The sequence below is a fragment of the Nymphalis io genome, chromosome 27, assembly GCF_905147045.1.
Source record: "Nymphalis io chromosome 27, ilAglIoxx1.1, whole genome shotgun sequence".
NCBI classification, from domain to species: Eukaryota; Metazoa; Arthropoda; class Insecta; order Lepidoptera; family Nymphalidae; genus Nymphalis; species Nymphalis io.
Genome location: NC_065914.1, coordinates 3,849,951 through 3,867,775, shown reverse-complemented (window position 1 = coordinate 3,867,775; position 17,825 = coordinate 3,849,951). Strand labels below are relative to the sequence as shown.

At 34.0% G+C, this 17,825-nt stretch overlaps 1 protein-coding gene across 4 annotated transcripts; it reads right to left on the bottom strand.

Moving 5' to 3' along the window:
- Positions 1 to 4,559: 4,559 nt before the first annotated feature.
- Positions 4,560 to 17,690, bottom strand: LOC126778884 (transcriptional repressor protein YY1-like). 4 transcript variants are annotated; one of them, XM_050502626.1, is made up of 12 exons: positions 17,394 to 17,690; positions 16,529 to 16,634; positions 14,904 to 15,003; positions 13,868 to 13,991; positions 12,845 to 12,912; positions 12,292 to 12,423; positions 11,434 to 11,520; positions 10,229 to 10,330; positions 9,246 to 9,347; positions 8,894 to 9,014; positions 8,143 to 8,262; positions 4,560 to 7,673 (listed from the first exon to the last, which is right to left on the bottom strand). In XM_050502626.1, exons 2-12 carry the CDS (start codon positions 16,616 to 16,618, stop codon positions 7,544 to 7,546), a joined length of 1,176 nt encoding a protein of 391 aa, XP_050358583.1. In that variant the 5' UTR covers positions 16,619 to 16,634; positions 17,394 to 17,690; the 3' UTR covers positions 4,560 to 7,543. The 4 variants fall into 4 exon arrangements, with proteins under 4 accessions (XP_050358583.1, XP_050358584.1, XP_050358585.1 ...); XM_050502627.1 differs by having other exon boundaries at positions 12,845 to 12,909; XM_050502628.1 differs by having other exon boundaries at positions 13,868 to 13,976.
- Positions 17,691 to 17,825: the final 135 nt, after the last annotated feature.

Genomic DNA, 17,825 nt, shown 5'->3' with positions numbered 1-17,825 from the left:
ATTGTTAGTTTTCCTTCAAGATATTTTCGCGAGTAACGTTTTTTATTAACTATAAATGTTGTGCATAAAAAGTCAAATTAAATGGTACTTTATTATAAGGCTTACAATTAAAAACTTGTACTTAATACACATTATACATAAATAAATTATTGTCAAGTATAACTTACTACTAGATATCACTATTTTAATGTGTACATTACAATATTTTTATAGTTAAGCATTTGGCCCGGAGGACATTATTGTATTTATTATTAATTTATTAAATAAACATCTTGACATAAGTAAAGATCTATTTGTATCCTACGACAAGTAATTAGTAATTCTGTCTCTTATTTACTTAAAATAAATTATTTACTTTAAATAAAATGGATAACAACATTCGAGATTATTTGTTTTAAAGGTAAGGGCAGGTTGGAAGTAGAAAGCGTCACGGTAGCATGCGAAAGCGATCCCGTGGCGTTCCTCTTTAAGACGGAAAGGGTACCGCTGGTTTTTTAGTGGGTATTCCGATGTTCGGGCGCACTCGGCGCCTTGGACACTGGTGAGCCCCACATACTCCCCCACTGTTCTCGTGGGGGAAATGCGTAAAGCGTTTTTCCAGCGATAAAAAAGGGCATAAGGGAATAGTTTTCTTAAAGATCAATTGGGGTATCCTTAATCTTTTAGAAAATTAACTAAACGCTAAAACGTGAAATAAACACAGAAATCATCAGTGACATAGGATTCATTTTTTGTTTCTCGGGGGAATATTCTCAGACCTACACTATTCCTAATTGCGGGCACTCCTAGTACAGGTTCACTCTATAATTTAAAGGGACTTCTTAATGTCATTATCGTGAGGAAACCTGCATGTGTCGGAAACAATTAGCAACATGTGTTTGAATTAGTTCCTAATCTTTACCTCGAGAGGAGAAATGACCTTTCCCTAGAAGATAAACTTTAGGGCATTCAAAGGTTTTATAACGGAACGTTCGTACGTACGAACGTACGAACGTTCCTTTATTGCCTCTATTTATTCTGATATATATACCTATTCTTTTGTTCATCTTTTTTAGAAATTTCTTCAAATCACTAACAAAAGAGCGAACAATAGCACCTTGTAACAGTCGTAAAATCTGATTTCTGAATCTACAAAATATATTCATTGTATCTTATGTTAAGTTTTCAGACTGACTTAATGACTTTTTTAACTGCCTCATTTGTCTAGTGGCTAGATATAAGGCCGCAGATCCCGAGGTCCACAGTTCAAACTCAGCCAATAAAAGTTATTGGGTTTTTCTGTCGATGATTATTATTAATAGAAGCCCGAAGTCTTGAAGTTGGAAATGTGTACATTCCCGTGCCTCGGAAAGTACGTAAGTGTCTGAAAATAATATATGCGATACCATTCTGCCCAGGTTACTCTTAGCCAATCGTTGCTTAAATGATAGAGGGAACTATTTCTTAAAACGTTTGAGTAATAGAAACTGACGGAATATTTAGTTAAATTGGCCTACTCACGTTGGAAACAGGAATAACCTAATCTGACCTAACAATGCTTAACGTAACGTTTAAAAGTTACCGAAAAACAAAAGGTAAGTGGTCTTAATTATTAAATACTCTCTCAGTTTGCCAACCATGGAATAAAAAATATATTCCTTACCGGAATATAACGTATATCTATGTAACGTACTGATTTTTGCTGATAGAAATCTGATTAGGGGGTGGTTCTGGTACCTACCCAGGTGGACTTGCCACAAATAAACGCTAAGTTAGACTGTGTACTAATGGAACTGGACAGGACAGTTTGGAGCAAGGTGATAACTGAACAGCATCTAAGAACCTTTCAGTAGAAAGGTCGGTTGTCAACAAGATGGGTACATGACGTAGATCGGAACTGGTAAAACTAGCGCGGACTGTGAGACGCACAGATAAGATGAGGCTTATACTCAGCAGTGGGTGAAGCCTAACTGGGGATGATGATGACTCTAATTAAAAAAATGGTCAACCATTGGCTTTATTGGCTTTAATAATTTAAGGAATATTTTCCGTATTTAAGGAGAACTGGGTAATGTTCTGAATAATGAAACAAGAAGTATACTATCATCAAAGACAATATGGTACTGCCAGGGCGTGGTGACTTCGAACGAATTTGTTTATTCAATTGTAACTGTAGTATTACATTACATTCCTGCGGTTATGGTCGATGGATGCTGTTTGTTGATTGGAAAAAAACCAAGGTATCAAAATTATTTATTATATTATTTAAACTGAAGAGTTTGTTTGTCCTTTTGTACTCGCCCATCTCAGTGGCTATATACCTTTAGAAATATTTCGGCAGGCTGTAAAAAGGGCATTAATTTCTTAGGACTTTTATTGGTACTACCGAAGATATCGCCTTAAGGAGTCCCACCAGGTATTTGCTATAGTAAAAGCCTGTTAATGTCCCACTGCTGGGCTAAGGCCTCCTCTCCCTTATGAGGAGAAGGTTTGGAGCTTATTCCACCACGCTGCTCCAATGCGGGTTGGTAGAATACACATGTGGCATAATTTCAATGAAATTCGACACATGCAGGTTTTCTCAAGATGTTTTCCTTCACCGTAAAGCACGAGATGAATTATAATCACAAATTAAGCACATGAAAATTCAGCGGTGCTTGCCCGGGTTTGAATCCACGATCGTCGGTTAAGATTCACGCGTTCTAACCACTAGGCCATCTCGGCTTTTGACTGTGTGAATGACTTCACTTTGACCAAGTCATTTGCTATAAACAAAAAAAATAATTACAACACTGTGTCATTATTGTTTTTTTTTTAAATAAATTAGGAGAATGCATATTTACATTCAGATTCCTCAAGCTTTACAGATCTGTGCACAATTTGTTGTCGATTTATTCGTATTTTACAAAAAATCAATGGAACTTTTACGTTGCGAACACTGAGTCTGTACAACAATTTGTCAAAAACAGACAAAATCTACAACTGCGACATGTCATCCGTAGACATGAAAGAGGCCACGTTTGTATGGTCTTACGGATTTATAAAATATATAATAAAGGATGATGGGAAGAACAGAAGTTACGCCGTATGGAAACAGTCGGTTTTGAGAATAGTACATTATATAGTACTCCCATTGTACTTGTACGGGTTATTTAAACTGACGTCGACATTTACATATTTTGTTGTTGTTACGTTTTTTAAATATCTGTATTCTTTTAAAATCTAAACTAATTACTCACTTTTATCGGAAACGCTTTAGAAATTCGCATCTCCAATTTGGGTGGGAAGTGTGGTTGAGAGGTACGGGGGCGGGGTTTACAAACCCCCTGTACCACGGGTCCCCCCGCGGAAACCGATGCTTAACAAGAGATTCATGATTAAAGTTTTAAGGTTTTGTCACTTGCGAACTATCATTTCCTATCGTTTTAGAGTAAAATAGTGTCAAATTAAGGGGTAGGGGCGAGGGTAGCTAATCGCCCCCCCCCCCCTTATTAATTGGCATTCGTACCTACTCTGCCTTAGACTAGTGAATATGGGCCGATTCGGTTCTGTCACTCACTGACCTCTTGGCCATTTGGCCATCGTTATATCCTGTGCTATATAGTACTCACTTTACTTACAGTACGGACTGTTTCTTACGTATGTTGTAGGGAATATTGTAAAGGATTTGCAATTAATAGTAAGAAATATTAAACATTCCTTACATCAATTCTGCCTGTAGTTACACTGGCTCACTCACTTTAAGATTCTTCTCTTTAGTCAAACAAACAGACTTTGAACTATAGAAGATTTATTCTCTACTAACCGTGCTCCGCGGTTTCATTGAATTATACATATTTCTAAAACCTAACAATATTAACGGAAGTAAAACAACGGCATTTTATCCTATATAGTTACGAAACGATACCAGCTCAACTTAAAACGCTTATATCGTAATACTTTTTTTTTTATTGGATAGGAAGGCGGACGAGCATATGGGCCACCTGATGGTAAGTCACCAACGCACATAGACATTGGCATTGTAAGAAATGTTAACCATCGCTTACATCGCCTATGCTCCACCAACCTTGGGAACTAAGATGTTATTTCCCTTGTGCCTGTAATTACACTGGCTCACTCACCCTTCAAACTGGAACACAATAATACCAAAGTACTGCTGTTTTGCGGTAGAATATCTAATAAGCTGGCGGTACCTACACACACGAGCTTGCACAAAGCCCCACCAGTAACTACCAAAGTTATCGGAATTTTTGAAGTGTAATGAAAGTGAAGTTGAGTGGAGTAGTGTTGTATTATAAATAAATATATATTAATCAAGCACTGTTTATAGTGCATAACATTAAACTATGTAAATCTAAGGTTTGTTTACCTTTAACTTTCCAGCCATAGGAACGTACTATAGGATATGTTGAACAAATTAAAAACATTTATTATAAATATTTACAATTTATTTTCATTTTACAGATTGCTTTGCACAACCTTAAGACGAATTGCAAAACTTGATATTGTATTAATTACAATATTGTTCTTTATTTAAAAAAAAATATATATTCAAACTTTGCAATACGTCCTCTTTAGTAAAAAAAAAGAACATTATTTTTATCAGTCATTTTAAACTTACTCCAACAAAAGATGAAAACACTTATTATATAATATACTATCTGCACACTTATGTATGTACCGGCTAGATCTTGACCATCATCTTCATTTTGTTTTCATTAATTTATAAAAAATGTAAATAAATTATTCTCTCCTGTATAATTTGTTAACCGATACTGTTTTTGTGTGTCAATCAATGAAGTCACAAAGAGAGAAATCAGTGTACTTTTAACTAACCAAAACTGTTAAAAAAAACTGTAAATTTTCAATTTGTTTACATTCTTTATAAATTATATTAAAAACATAAAATATATCTATTTATATCTTAGCATGTTAAACATATAATGTTAAATCAATGGCTCATTTAATATTATGTATATAGATCCAGTGTAAGGCAGTGAAGTACGAGTACCACAGCTCTTATTAAAATACTTGGAGACTTCAGTCTTATCTTCTTATTTATTATTATTTAATACATAGGCAGAATGGAATATGGCCCACCTGGTGTTAAGTGGTCAACTCTACCCGAACACATTGGCACAGTAAGAAATACTAACCGTCCCTTAACAACAAGGATTTCCACAAGAGAAATGGTCTTTTGGTGAAGGCACTTGAGATCTTTTGTTGTTTTGTTCTTCAATCATGGTCAAATATACATAGGCGTTTATCCCACTGGTTTTATAGAACATTAACAATCACACACGGTGTGTTATTTTAGACATTAATGTATATATTTTTTTAATTTTATTGTAATTTGTGTAAGTAATGTGTTGTATATAATAGAAACTTCATCCAAGTCACTAATGATGATCAAATAAAATTTCACATAAACCCTTGGACATATACATATTGCTATCATTAATGGGACACTATGAAGTGCTCGATTATCGAACCATTAATTTAAATTTAGATCACATTTAATTTATATTGGCTTATTTAAACCGATAAGGCCGAGGCTAATAAGCATTATGATGTTTAATTTTTAGTTTGATAAAAAATATTATTATTATTATTTGAAACAGATTAACAGGCTAAGATATAAAAGAATATATACCATATAAATCCCCTCCCCAGGAGAACCCTCAGACGTCCAATAGAAAATATTTATATATAAAATCTATATTACAAACATCTTTTTGGCATATCTATACATTATTTACAAATAAACGAGTAAAATCATGCATACATTTGATGAACGTATTTTGAATTAAAAAAAAAAAAATTACTTATAATATTTAGTAACTATATTATTCTTGGTAATACTAACGATAAATTTAAAAATATTATTGCATTAAACTTTTTTTGTGTATTAAAAAAAAATTTGCTTACTGATAGTAGAATTAATTTTTTTATACATACACTGGTGTCTGTAATATTCATACATTTATCCTGCTATCCATTATTACTAGCCCTTTGATCCATACATTGCAAGCCAATGATTTTTTACAATAATGCTTCGTAAACAATTCTACTATTCGTGAGCAAGACCCTTGAATATCGTATCGGGATATAAGTCTATTTATATATGAAAACATTATTATAACATTACGATAATATTGCCAATTTCTGAGACTTTAATTTTAATAATTGATCAACAAATATTTTGGCATTGTATCAGTTCCTACTCCCGTAATTGATCTGCCTCATTGGTCTAACAGATAATCTTAATGATTGCCAACCATGACATCCTGGATTTAACTTCAGTTTAGGCAAGTTTGTGGCAAAACATCATTGGATCTGACGTTGCTAAGCTTGTAAGTAGTAACTTATATAAATGAATTGACTAATTTCCTTAAACTTTGTACAACCTGGCTTGATAAAAGAGATTTACCCATCATCCTCAATAGCCCACTGTTCGGTTTAGACTATCTCTACAAGCCTTGGTCTTGTACCAATCTGGTCCGGATTTGACCCAAACTGCAGAATTTTTTACCACATTCAATACACTTGTTTCCAGTTAAATTGACATTGTTTTAACGAAATAATACCTATGTATTACCTTATTTAATTAAATTTCTATGTATGCATGATTTTACAAATGTTCTACAACTACAAAATTACATTAAAATGTATTAGTGTTACCATATAAAAGCGTAATTTGTAGGAAGTTATTATGCACGGTGTTAGATATTTCACATGGCAACACCTACCAAGTTAAAAAAAAAACAATTAAAGTTATAATTTAAATCACTGTTTTTACTATATGAGATATTTTATCATTTAATAACATTAAACGAGAATTGTTTATTTTTTAAATCAACAAACTTCAGTGTGATATCTTCGAATCAAAACACTGTAGTCTATAATTCTAACCAAAAAAAAAAAAAAAAATCTATACCTTTTTTTTCTAATTATTTTTTTTCTCATAGAAGTATACATATTTTAGTATTAGAATGCAACAATTGTTATTGTAGTATGGATTTAAAAAAAAAAAAAAAAGATGAAAGGACTGATTTTATGTCTACAAAACTGCAAATCTATAGCCCAATACAAAGGGAGGAGTAAAGATAAACAAACTACTTTGACCATAAGTCGACATTACATCATTGCTTGAGATCTATTCTATATGAATTCATGAGAAATGGTGTTTTGAACATGTGTGTAATTGTTAACAGATTTTTGGTTGTAAAATTAAATTGGAATCATATTGTATCATAAATAGAAATATATTAAAAACTGTTTGTTGTGCATAATATGGCAGAGCCATTAACAAACCGCATGGAACATTCAAATAAGGTTTGTTCATCTTTACGCCTCTTGGAATATAGTATAGTTTGATATCTATTTATTCCAAACTCTGGATGAAAAATTTCCTCCTTATATAATATACACCTAGCTATGAACTTAATATAAGACTGTACATATATAACTCAGTTCATCACATTGTTTTTAAATCACTGTACACTTATTCACTCTATTTATCACTTCACTTAATCCGCATATAACATTCACGTTATATGTCACATCACTCGTGGGTGTAGAAAATCAGTTGTGGATTAGAGTCGTCCGGGGATACTTCGAGCTGAACGAATTGAGGTGTTGTTCTTGCTGATTCATAGGCACCACCACCGTTACGGGAGAGTGAGTTTCTTGATCTGTAAGGGAAGCACAATTTGATTAGTTATAAACAATATGAAAAAAAGATGCACAGAAACAACAAGTACTGAAGAATGAGAACACATCTGCATATGTTTGGTAAATATTTTATAGGGTAGTGCTTAGAAATTGACAACGCTGCTATTGAATTGCTATTGTTGATGTATTTAAATATCGTAAAGGAATGTTTGTGAAAAAAATGTTATTATACAATTAGCGGGTCCATAGCTGATTTCACATCTAGGAAATGAAACGATCCCGTCCTGGCTATTTCTTTATTTAATTAAAAATTGTAAGCAATTACAAAACAAAAAGAAAACAATCTGTTGAATTACTTTTCCAAGTTCTTACTTTGACTTTTAATAATTTACCTTATGTCGAACAAATAGTTCGACATAATATTATTGATAGGAGAAAAATAAATAAATTACTTATAAATATTATTTATTTAATACATCCATAACTTACTTAGCTTTGGCGTGTGTTAGTATGTGCGACTTGAGGTTGGTACTCTGTGCGAATTTCTTGTTGCAGCTGTCGAACGGACAGACATACGGTCTGTCTCCGGTGTGGATTCGGACGTGTGTTCTGTAATCATAATTTCGCTTTATTAAATTGCCGCAATTTTTTGCGACGTGTGTTGCCATACCTCTTTAATTTATTTTGTTAGCAGGCTCATACAACTCGCAAACCACAAAACCGTGGTCGTGTTGTTAGCGAGACAGTTGTGACTAATACGGACAGGACAAATATACTTTTAGATTAACGAAAATCCAATTATAAATTTGCGCGTTCGTAATGTGAATAATATTTGTTAAATATCCAAAAAGAAAGCCTGTGGGACATCCATTCTGGGCTAAGGCCTCCTTCTCTTTTTGAGAAGGAAATACTCATACATGTACACAACATTTTTGTTTAATAGGCCTGTATGTTGTTACTTCCAGACATCTTTACAATCGAAATTTCAGGATTAAAAGTAAAAATCCAAGAACGGGAACCGAGATGGAATAATAGATGATCGCGGGTTTGAATCCAAGGAAGCAATTTGTGTTTATCATTCGTGATACCACACATGTGAAATCACGAATGACGAACCAACCCGCATTGGAGCATTGTGGTGGAATAAGCTCCAAACCATCTCCTCAAAGGGAGATAAATCCATAGCCCAGTAGTGGGATATACTCATATGTTACTTTATAAGTAAAATAATAATACTTACCTTAAATTAAAGTCGAGCGAGAACCTCTTCCCGCACCCTTCGAACGTGCACTGGAATGGCTTCTCCCCCGTGTGGACGAGCTGATGTCGTTTTAACTTTGAACTCTCTACGAACGCTTTACCTGTGAATACAGAATACATTAATTATCATTCAGTATATACAAGCTACCCGCGCCAGCTTCGTACGGGTAGCTAGTATATAATAAATATAGCTAAGTATATATTGATAAGTAAATTAGATTAGAAATTGCCAACACAAATATTAATATATATTATTTTATTAGTTACTGAGACCGCTTATTAGCGCCTCCGACCGTACATAGTGTCTCGTGCACAGATAGGGACGTACGTACCGCACTCCGCGCACACGTGCACGCGCGGCCCGTGCGTGTGCAGATGCTTCCTCATGGCGGAGTTGTCGCGAAACATCTTCGAGCAGCCCTTATGTGGACACGCTGGAACACAACACACTCTCACATTGATTTATTCACAATATTATCTCATCATCTATTTGGCATTCGAAAGATTTAGAACTGTTTAACTAATCACCCCCTCGACAACACGTAAGGGAGGGGGTGCAGGTGATAGGCATTGGGTCCGTTTCTATACCCCCTTAACAAAGTGTATTCAAAATTTAACGATGTTAGGTTTGCATTTATAATAATCGTTAGAAAGTCTTAAGTGATTACTTACAAAATTAACACAAAAATATACTTATTTTAATACAGTTAACAAAAATATCGTTTCTAAAGCTCGTAACAAACAGACAAAGAGTCAATATTACATCGTGATTCAGTTACTTAGCTAGGTCGGTTGGTGCGAACCGCCTGTGAATGTCCCACTGCTGGGCTAGGGGCCTCCTCTCCTCTTTCTATACTAATCCTCAGATAGTTTTATTGTCATTTGACGAGCCGGTTGGCGTGGTTGGTAAGATACCTGCCTTTCACGCCGAAGGTTGTGGGTTCGATTCCCACCCAGGACAGACATTTGTGTGCATGAACATGTCTGTTTGTCCTGAGTCTGGGTGTAATTATCTATATAAGTATGTATTTACAAAAGAAAAATAGTATATGTAGTATATCAGTTGTCTGGTTTCCATAGCACAAGCTCTGCTTAGTTTGGGATCTGATGGCCGTGTGTGAATAATGTCCCGCGATATTATTATTATTGTTACACTTTCTAACTTGACCGATCATCACGAAAATTTGCATATACTCTCTCCGGAATACGCAAAAGGACATCGTATCTTAACCGGACACATATCGTGTTCCTTTCACCCCCCCCCCCTCACACGCGGTTTAATAAATAAAAAAAATTATTTAAAACAATTACACACCTATAGTTCTATCTGAAGATTCCGGAGACGGTTTCTTTAATCTTATCTTGTGTCCCGGACGCGCGAACTCCGCCAGCTGCTTCGGATCAGATAGGTCTAAACCTGGAACGTGTTTACACATTATATAAATATAATTATATAAATTAATAGAATAATAAACAAGCATTTGTAGCAGTGAATATATTTATGTAATTTTTTTATACAGTAAAACCTCTAAGTCGAACTTGAACGGAGACACCGAAAAATTCCAGTTAAAGAGTTTTCGACTTAAGCGCATTTTTTCAGGATATGTTCGACTTGTAGAGGTTAGGATTTACTTTTTAATTTTGAGTTATCATTTCATAGAATTGGTTTATTGCATACAAATTTATTTTTTCGATTCATAAAGGGAAAATACGTATTAAATTTACTTGTGACTCCCTAACTAATTATTTCGACTTATAGAGGGGTCAGATTTCGAGCAATGAAGGTTTTGGAGCTTGAAAGAAAGGAAAAAAACATTATTTCGAGTTTGCGAGGTTTTCGACCTAAAAAGGTGCTACTGTATATATTTATATACTATTATTTTATTATTTTATATAGTAAATAAGGCTATAGCATTTTCCAAACGAAGTAGAAGTATATATATACAAACATTAGATAAACATTCCATGTGATTTACTAATAACTATGTGAATAGCTCTGCTATATTACGCTTTACAGTTATTACTCACTTATATCACATTCAAATGGACATAAAACATTTCAAGATCTCGACCAATGGCATCGCTTTAATTCAAGGTCAAAATTGTCTGTTTGTTTTTACCACTTCTGTGTTTCGAATAAGCTAATGAATTTATATATTTTATTTATTTTGACGAGCCCGTTGGCGTGGTTGGTAGATACTTGCCTTTCACGCCGAAGGTTGTGGATTCGATTCCCACCCAGGACAGACATTTGTGTGCATGAACATGTCTGTTTGTCCTGAGTCTGGGTGTAATTATCTATATAAGTATGTATTTACAAAAAGAAAAGTAGTATATCAGTTGTCTCGTTTAGTACAAGCTTTGTACAAGCTTAATTTGGGATCAGATGGCCGTTGTTATTATTATTTCGAACCAATCATACATTTCATAAACAATATATACGTTAGTAAATACAATAGTATAATACTGTGTCATAGCTACCATTTAATGGAATATTGATATTAAAATATATACACATACCAGGCATCGTTTCGTTTCCCAATACATTTTTCTTTCCTGTCATATACTCCGTGTAGTCGGGGTCCGGTTCTGGGTTGGATCCGTCATCTGTAATACAAACGTTTTGATTTTGTTAACATCTTAGTACTCAGTACACGGTAAGCTAAGCGAGCCACGGTAGCATGCGAAAGCGATCCCGTGGCGCTCCTCGTTAAGACGAAAAGGGTACCGCTGGTTTTTTTAGTGGGTATACCGATGTTCGGGGCGCACTCAGCGCCTTGCACATACCCCCCCACCGTTCCCGTGGGGGAAACGCGTAATGCGTTTTTCGAGCGTTAAAAAAGGGGCTAAGTAAGAGTTCGAGCATCAGGTGACGTCTACGTGAGATTTGTTATTGTAAGTGCGTTAATGTGTGCCTGAGATCGGTACACGAGCTAACACGTTCACATCAATTCTCGTGAGTACCTTGACACACACAATATATTTTTTAAATTGGTTATATTTTATGAGAACAACATAAGAAAACTAATATGTGTCGAAATAATATATCTTAAGTTACTGTACTTCATAATTTAAAACAGTTTGGCAGACTGGCAAATGGGCCATCTGATGTTAAATGGTCAACACCGCCCACATACTATGACGATGAGGATTGTAATAAATATTAACAAGTCAAAGGGTCGCCAACCTTGGGAACTAAGATGTAATGTCCCTTGTGCCTGTAGTTACACTGACAAACTCACTCTTCAAACCGCAACACAACAATAATAAATATTGCTGTTTGGTGGTAGAATATGTGATGAGTGGCTGGTAACTACCCAGGCTCTTGCACAAAGCTCTGTCATGTAAAGGAAAATATGGTATGAATAATAATCTCACCATCGTCCTCCCCCGTAGCCCACATTGTGACCGAAAACTCCCCCTCCATAGTCTTTATTTGCACCTGTTTTTGTTCCCATCGTCTCGCTGCCCTGCCAGTGTTACCTTCCATCAGACCCATGGGCACTTCGCCTGGAAAATCAATATGAATAAAACAATATTGCTTTCACAAAATGAACACAGCTTTAACCAACAATTTTTTTAGTATTATATAAAGAAATAAAACTAAGAAAATAATTCGTTAAAGCTAATGTAATAAGGTTTATATAAAATGAACACAGCTTTAACGAATTATTTTCTTAGTTTTATATAATTCATCTCGTGCTATACGGTGAAGGAAAACATCGTGAGGCAACCTGCATGTGTCTAATTTCACTGAAATTCTGCCACATGTGTATTCCACCAACCCGCATTGGAGCAGCGTAGTGGAATAAGCTCCAAACCTTCTCCTCAAAAAGGGTAGAGGAGCCCTTAGCCCAGCAGTTGGACAGGCTGTTACTTACTGATACCATATATATACAATATGATATAAATAATTATTTAATAAGCTCACCCATAGGCATTAAATGATGTATGTTACTCGTGTTGTTCGCGTTAACTCGGGGTCGGCCGCGACCTCTTCTGGAAGAAATTGTAACCTGTTATTTTTATACATATAGGAAAATTGTATTACACTAATATATATATATATATATATTGATGAACATCTTAGCGTCAGGTGACGTCAGCGTAAGATTAGTTATTTTAAGTGCGTTAATGTGTGCGTGAGATCGGTACACGAGTTAACGTGTTCACACATAAATTCTCGTGAGTTAATCGGAACTTCTCACATATTTTTTCTACTCCTGTAAGTTTATAAAGCTGAAGTTCATCTCAGAGAGTAATCTTGAGTTGTCGATTTTCTTTGTATCGAAAGTTATAACAATTTAAAGTTTACGTACAGCCAATCGCGAGAGGCGTAGAGATAAATAAGCAATTTTTACATGTACTACATCTAATCAGACAGAAAGAGCGACATCTGTGTTTAATTAAACAGCCGCTAAGCAACTTTTATAAACTTTTATAAACTTTCATAAACAAGGCATAGAAAGTGTACAGAAATCCATACTTTATTATAAAATAAAGAGTTATTCTGTATTAATATACTTGAAAATCACCGCAAAACAAGATAATGAACGACTGTCATAATTATAACATTTTCAAAATACACGCATCCAAATAACGTATCGCCGGAAATCGTTTTTCATGAATGAGATATAATAATAATTCTATATATATATATATATATATATATATATATATATGACTATGGATTCACGAAAAAAATCTTTACTCCCCTCGAATGGAATATGGTGAAATATTTCATTATTGTACTATTATGTTATGATTTGAAATATTACAATAATAATGTCGAAGATACAGGAAAAAATCATTTCCGACTTAGAGCTGGTACTGACGTGCGCCGCTTAATACAATAGAGTTAAATAAATTGAAAATTTCTAGTACGAGACTCGCTGCTCGCCTTCCAATTTTATGAAAATAAAAATATGAAAATTAATTATCATAGTGATACTACCTGCTCGTGGAAGCTGGCGCGGGATAGCCTGCGTCATACGCGTTCTCTGTGTGGTGTTGGAGCATTTCCTCCCCTGGCATACCGGGTAGAATCACTTCCTCGCTGCCTACTGAAATTTTATAGTCTGTCAGCGATGCCGAAAATTGTCTGAGATGATGATGATTTCTTTTCTGGGCAATCTTTTACTTAGTAGGGTAGTGTACGTGACGGCCTGCACAGCACCCACTTATCACAAACCATTGTTTTCTGATTTCAAAGCCAACGTAATCTTTCCACTATAAGGTGGCACATTGACCATGTAAAGAAAGGATAACATTTCCTACAGCGCCAATGTCTATGAAAGGATTTGAATCCAGTTAAAGTGACCATTCACAACGGAGACTATAGCAAACTTTCATAAAGATTGATAACAAATAATAGTGATATAAATTAATTTAATTCTTAATTTAATAAATTACAGCACGCCTCACATTTCAATAACATCAAATACACACTTAAATAAAAAAAACATTTAAAAGATAAATACATTTTGAATATATATGGATCAGTAAAGTCAGATATAATATATACATTTTTTTTATAGATAGATTTCAATGGTGGTAGAGTGTGCAAGCTCGTCTGTGTAGGTAACACCCACTCATCAGATATTCTACCGCATAACAGCAGTACTTGGTATTGTTGTGTTCTGGTTTGAAGGGTGAGTGAGCCAGTGTAATTACAGGCACAAGGGACATAACATCTTAGTTCCCAAGGTTGGCGGCGCATTGGTGATGTAAACGATGGTTAACATTTCTTACAATGCCAATATTTATGGACGTTGGTGACCACTTACCGTCAGGTGGCCCATACATGCTCGTCCGCCTTCCTATTCTATAAAAAAATATATACATATTTCCAAAACAAATCATATTTTGCTATCATTCTTGCATGTTCAATACAGTTATGGTTCATACAGTAGCTTTAATTCAATTCGTATATACTCATTAAGTCCAATGTGTGTAAATAATATGAAATTATGAAAAATCAATGGATATACCTTCCTCTAAATGTTGCATACCGATGACCTGTTCCTCAACCTCTTCGTACTGATCATCTGTTATATACTCCTCATATTGACCCGTTTCTATTTCCTCATACTGTAATTAAAATACAATAAAATTGAGTACAATAGAAATGTTTAAATATACTTGGTAAAGAAATTTGTTAGCTCAAAAGTTAACTATAAACATTTTATAGTTTTCATCACAACAATTGTTTTCGTTTAACATTAAATTGGATTTTAACTTCAAATGATTTAATTACAAACTGGATTCAAAGTAAAGAGTAATATAATAGCTTATTAACAGCATCTTTATTTTATGTAATTTCAAATCCGGGCTAAAAAACAAGACAATGATGCACACATTTGTGAAGAGAATGATATTTGACAAATCCAAAGGTCAATAGCGCATTAATTTACTGGCCAAGAAGTTTCAAACATGACCTGACTGCTATATTTAGATGCCAGAGCTTTCCTCGGAGATGTATTTCAGAAAATTCGTATTATGGCAGTTGCATCACAGTATATTTACGCATATATATATATATATATATATATATATATATATATTATTATTAATTAATATCATTCCAAGCTTCCATATTAATACAGTAACAGCCTGTTAATGTCCCACTGCTGGGCTAAGGCCTCCTCTCCCTTTTGAGGAGAAGGTTTTGGAGCTTATTCTACCACGCTGCTCCAATACGGGTTGGTAGAATACACATGTGGCCGGATTTCAATGAAATTAGACACATGCAGGTTTCCTCACGATGTTTTCCTTCACCGTCAAGCACGAGATGAATTATAAACACAAATTAAGCACATGAAAATTCAGTGGTGCTTGCCCGGGTTTGAACCCACGATCATCGGTTAAGATTCACGCGTTCGAACCACTGGGCCATCTCGGCTTTTTTTTTTCTCGGCTGCCATATTAATAAAGTTAATTAATATACAGATTTTTAGAAAAAATTAACAATTTATAATTGCCACAAAGCAGGCTTCAATAAGTTATTAAAAGTAATGTTATTAGTAAAGCCTATTAATCTGTTTCTGTATAAATGTCTGACAAAAATACATGGATCTATAGTCTAAGTACTGCGCGTCTTGCCATATTTATTGTATTTCTTAATACTATTTATTAACATGGATTGTACTGAGAAAAATCATATAAGCTTTATACTTAGAGGTGTAATAAAGGTTATTAGTTATTTTATAACAACAGGAATTCCTTTTATCATTTATAAAACGTAGTTTGCTTTTCCTGTACAAGGTAATTTGTATAATTCATCTTTTTTTGAATGCTTATTATTTATACAATAAGTTAGTATAATTGTTATGGAACACAAGTTATACTGATTTTTTTTAAGTCTACAAGTTGCATGTATAATTTTTAATTATAAGAAAATTTTAGAGATAAATATTGTACTTATTTGACAATTTATTAATTTAAATAACAAAAAAAAACTAAATAATTATTTATAATAATCATATTAATTATTATTCAGTTATAATTCAGTCAATAAAGAATAACAAAAAATAGCAAATTATAGATTACAATTGTTGTATTGATGTACAATTTAAATATTTACTATTTATAATTATACTTCTGCCCATAGCATTACCTTTACACCAACTTGTTCATCTCCATCTATTTCTACCATCCCACCATGAGTGCCTATTTCCACTTCACACATTATCTCTTGATTCATCATTTTGAGGCCAGCCTAACTGTAAAAAAAACTTGTAATTGTAAAAAAAAAAATGAAGTAATTTGCAACAAGAACACTTTAAAAATAAATGTAGGTTTTTAAATTATTTTGTACTGTAGGATTACAATTTAAAATATTTACATTATAAAAACTGTTACTTAAATGGAGTGTGGCATTATACTGTATGTTCTGTGCTATTAGTCTGTTTAAAAAGACCTACTGTCATTTTTTGTTTACAGTCGTAATATCGGAATTGTTATAGAAATTAACGATAATAGTAATTATTACTTGTCGACTTAATTCGAGTAGTACGTTATTTTTAGAATGTGCCTTCGCATATAACGGAAAAGAGCTGTATAGTATGTTTTCAAATGTCGATAAGGACTAATGGGCGTCGAACTCGTTTTACCTCAAACAAGTGTTGATATCACGTTACAAGTCGATCTACATGCGTAATTAATTTAAAAAACATGTCTATATTCTTAAATGAATGACTGCGAATTGCATTATTTCATTTAAAACGTTGAAAAGCAATAAATTGATAGTCGGTAGTGCCAGGTGTGCTTTTAGCCTGCGACCGGCCGGGCAAATCGAATGATTTTTTTGAAACAATTACATAAAACGACCACGCCAATGTTTTTCTAGACTAAATCTACGTTCTATGACCTTCGTCTTTGTGGCTTTTAGAACACACCCTGAACCGTAAATACATAAAAATTTCGAAACACTTGTTACAATGTGTCAAAAAGTATGATTGTTTTCAGTGGAAATAGTTTACCTTTATTTAGCTTATAACAAAAGCTGCACGGCCCCCTGGAGACAAATATGGACTACTGCGTAGGCAAAGTTTTTTTCCAGACAATTTTCACTGCAAACTATGTCACACACTTCAGTGAAAAAAAGTTCGATAATTAGTGCTCAAAAATATTTGAAATTTACGCGAAAATGTTTATAAAATATGTCCGACTAAACATGGCGTCCAAAGATGTCCGACCAATTTCAATATGGCGATGCAAAATGGACGCCCGTTCGTATCGCTGAGACTTCGCCGAAGAAAAAGCAGCAACACACGAAACATAAAAACAATTTTTAATGATTTGATGTATTGCCATATAGCAAAATATTTCTCTAATTATAAAAACACTTTAAATAAATTTTGATTTATGGCTTATCGCAATTTTTTATTTGAGTTAAACATTTTCACTTAAAA

Excerpts from the sequence above, each read along its gene's own strand:
- LOC126778884 (XM_050502626.1), bottom strand. The coding sequence starts at position 16,618 with ATGATGAATCAAGAGATAATGTGTGAAGTGGAAATAGGCACTCATGGT. Across the intron at positions 12,424-12,844 it reads ACATCATTTAATGCCTATGG|GCGAAGTGCCCATGGGTCTG; the intron begins GTGAGCTTATTA and ends TTGATTTTCCAG. Across the intron at positions 7,674-8,142 it reads CTAACACACGCCAAAGCTAA|ATCAAGAAACTCACTCTCCC; the intron begins GTAAGTTATGGA and ends CTTCCCTTACAG.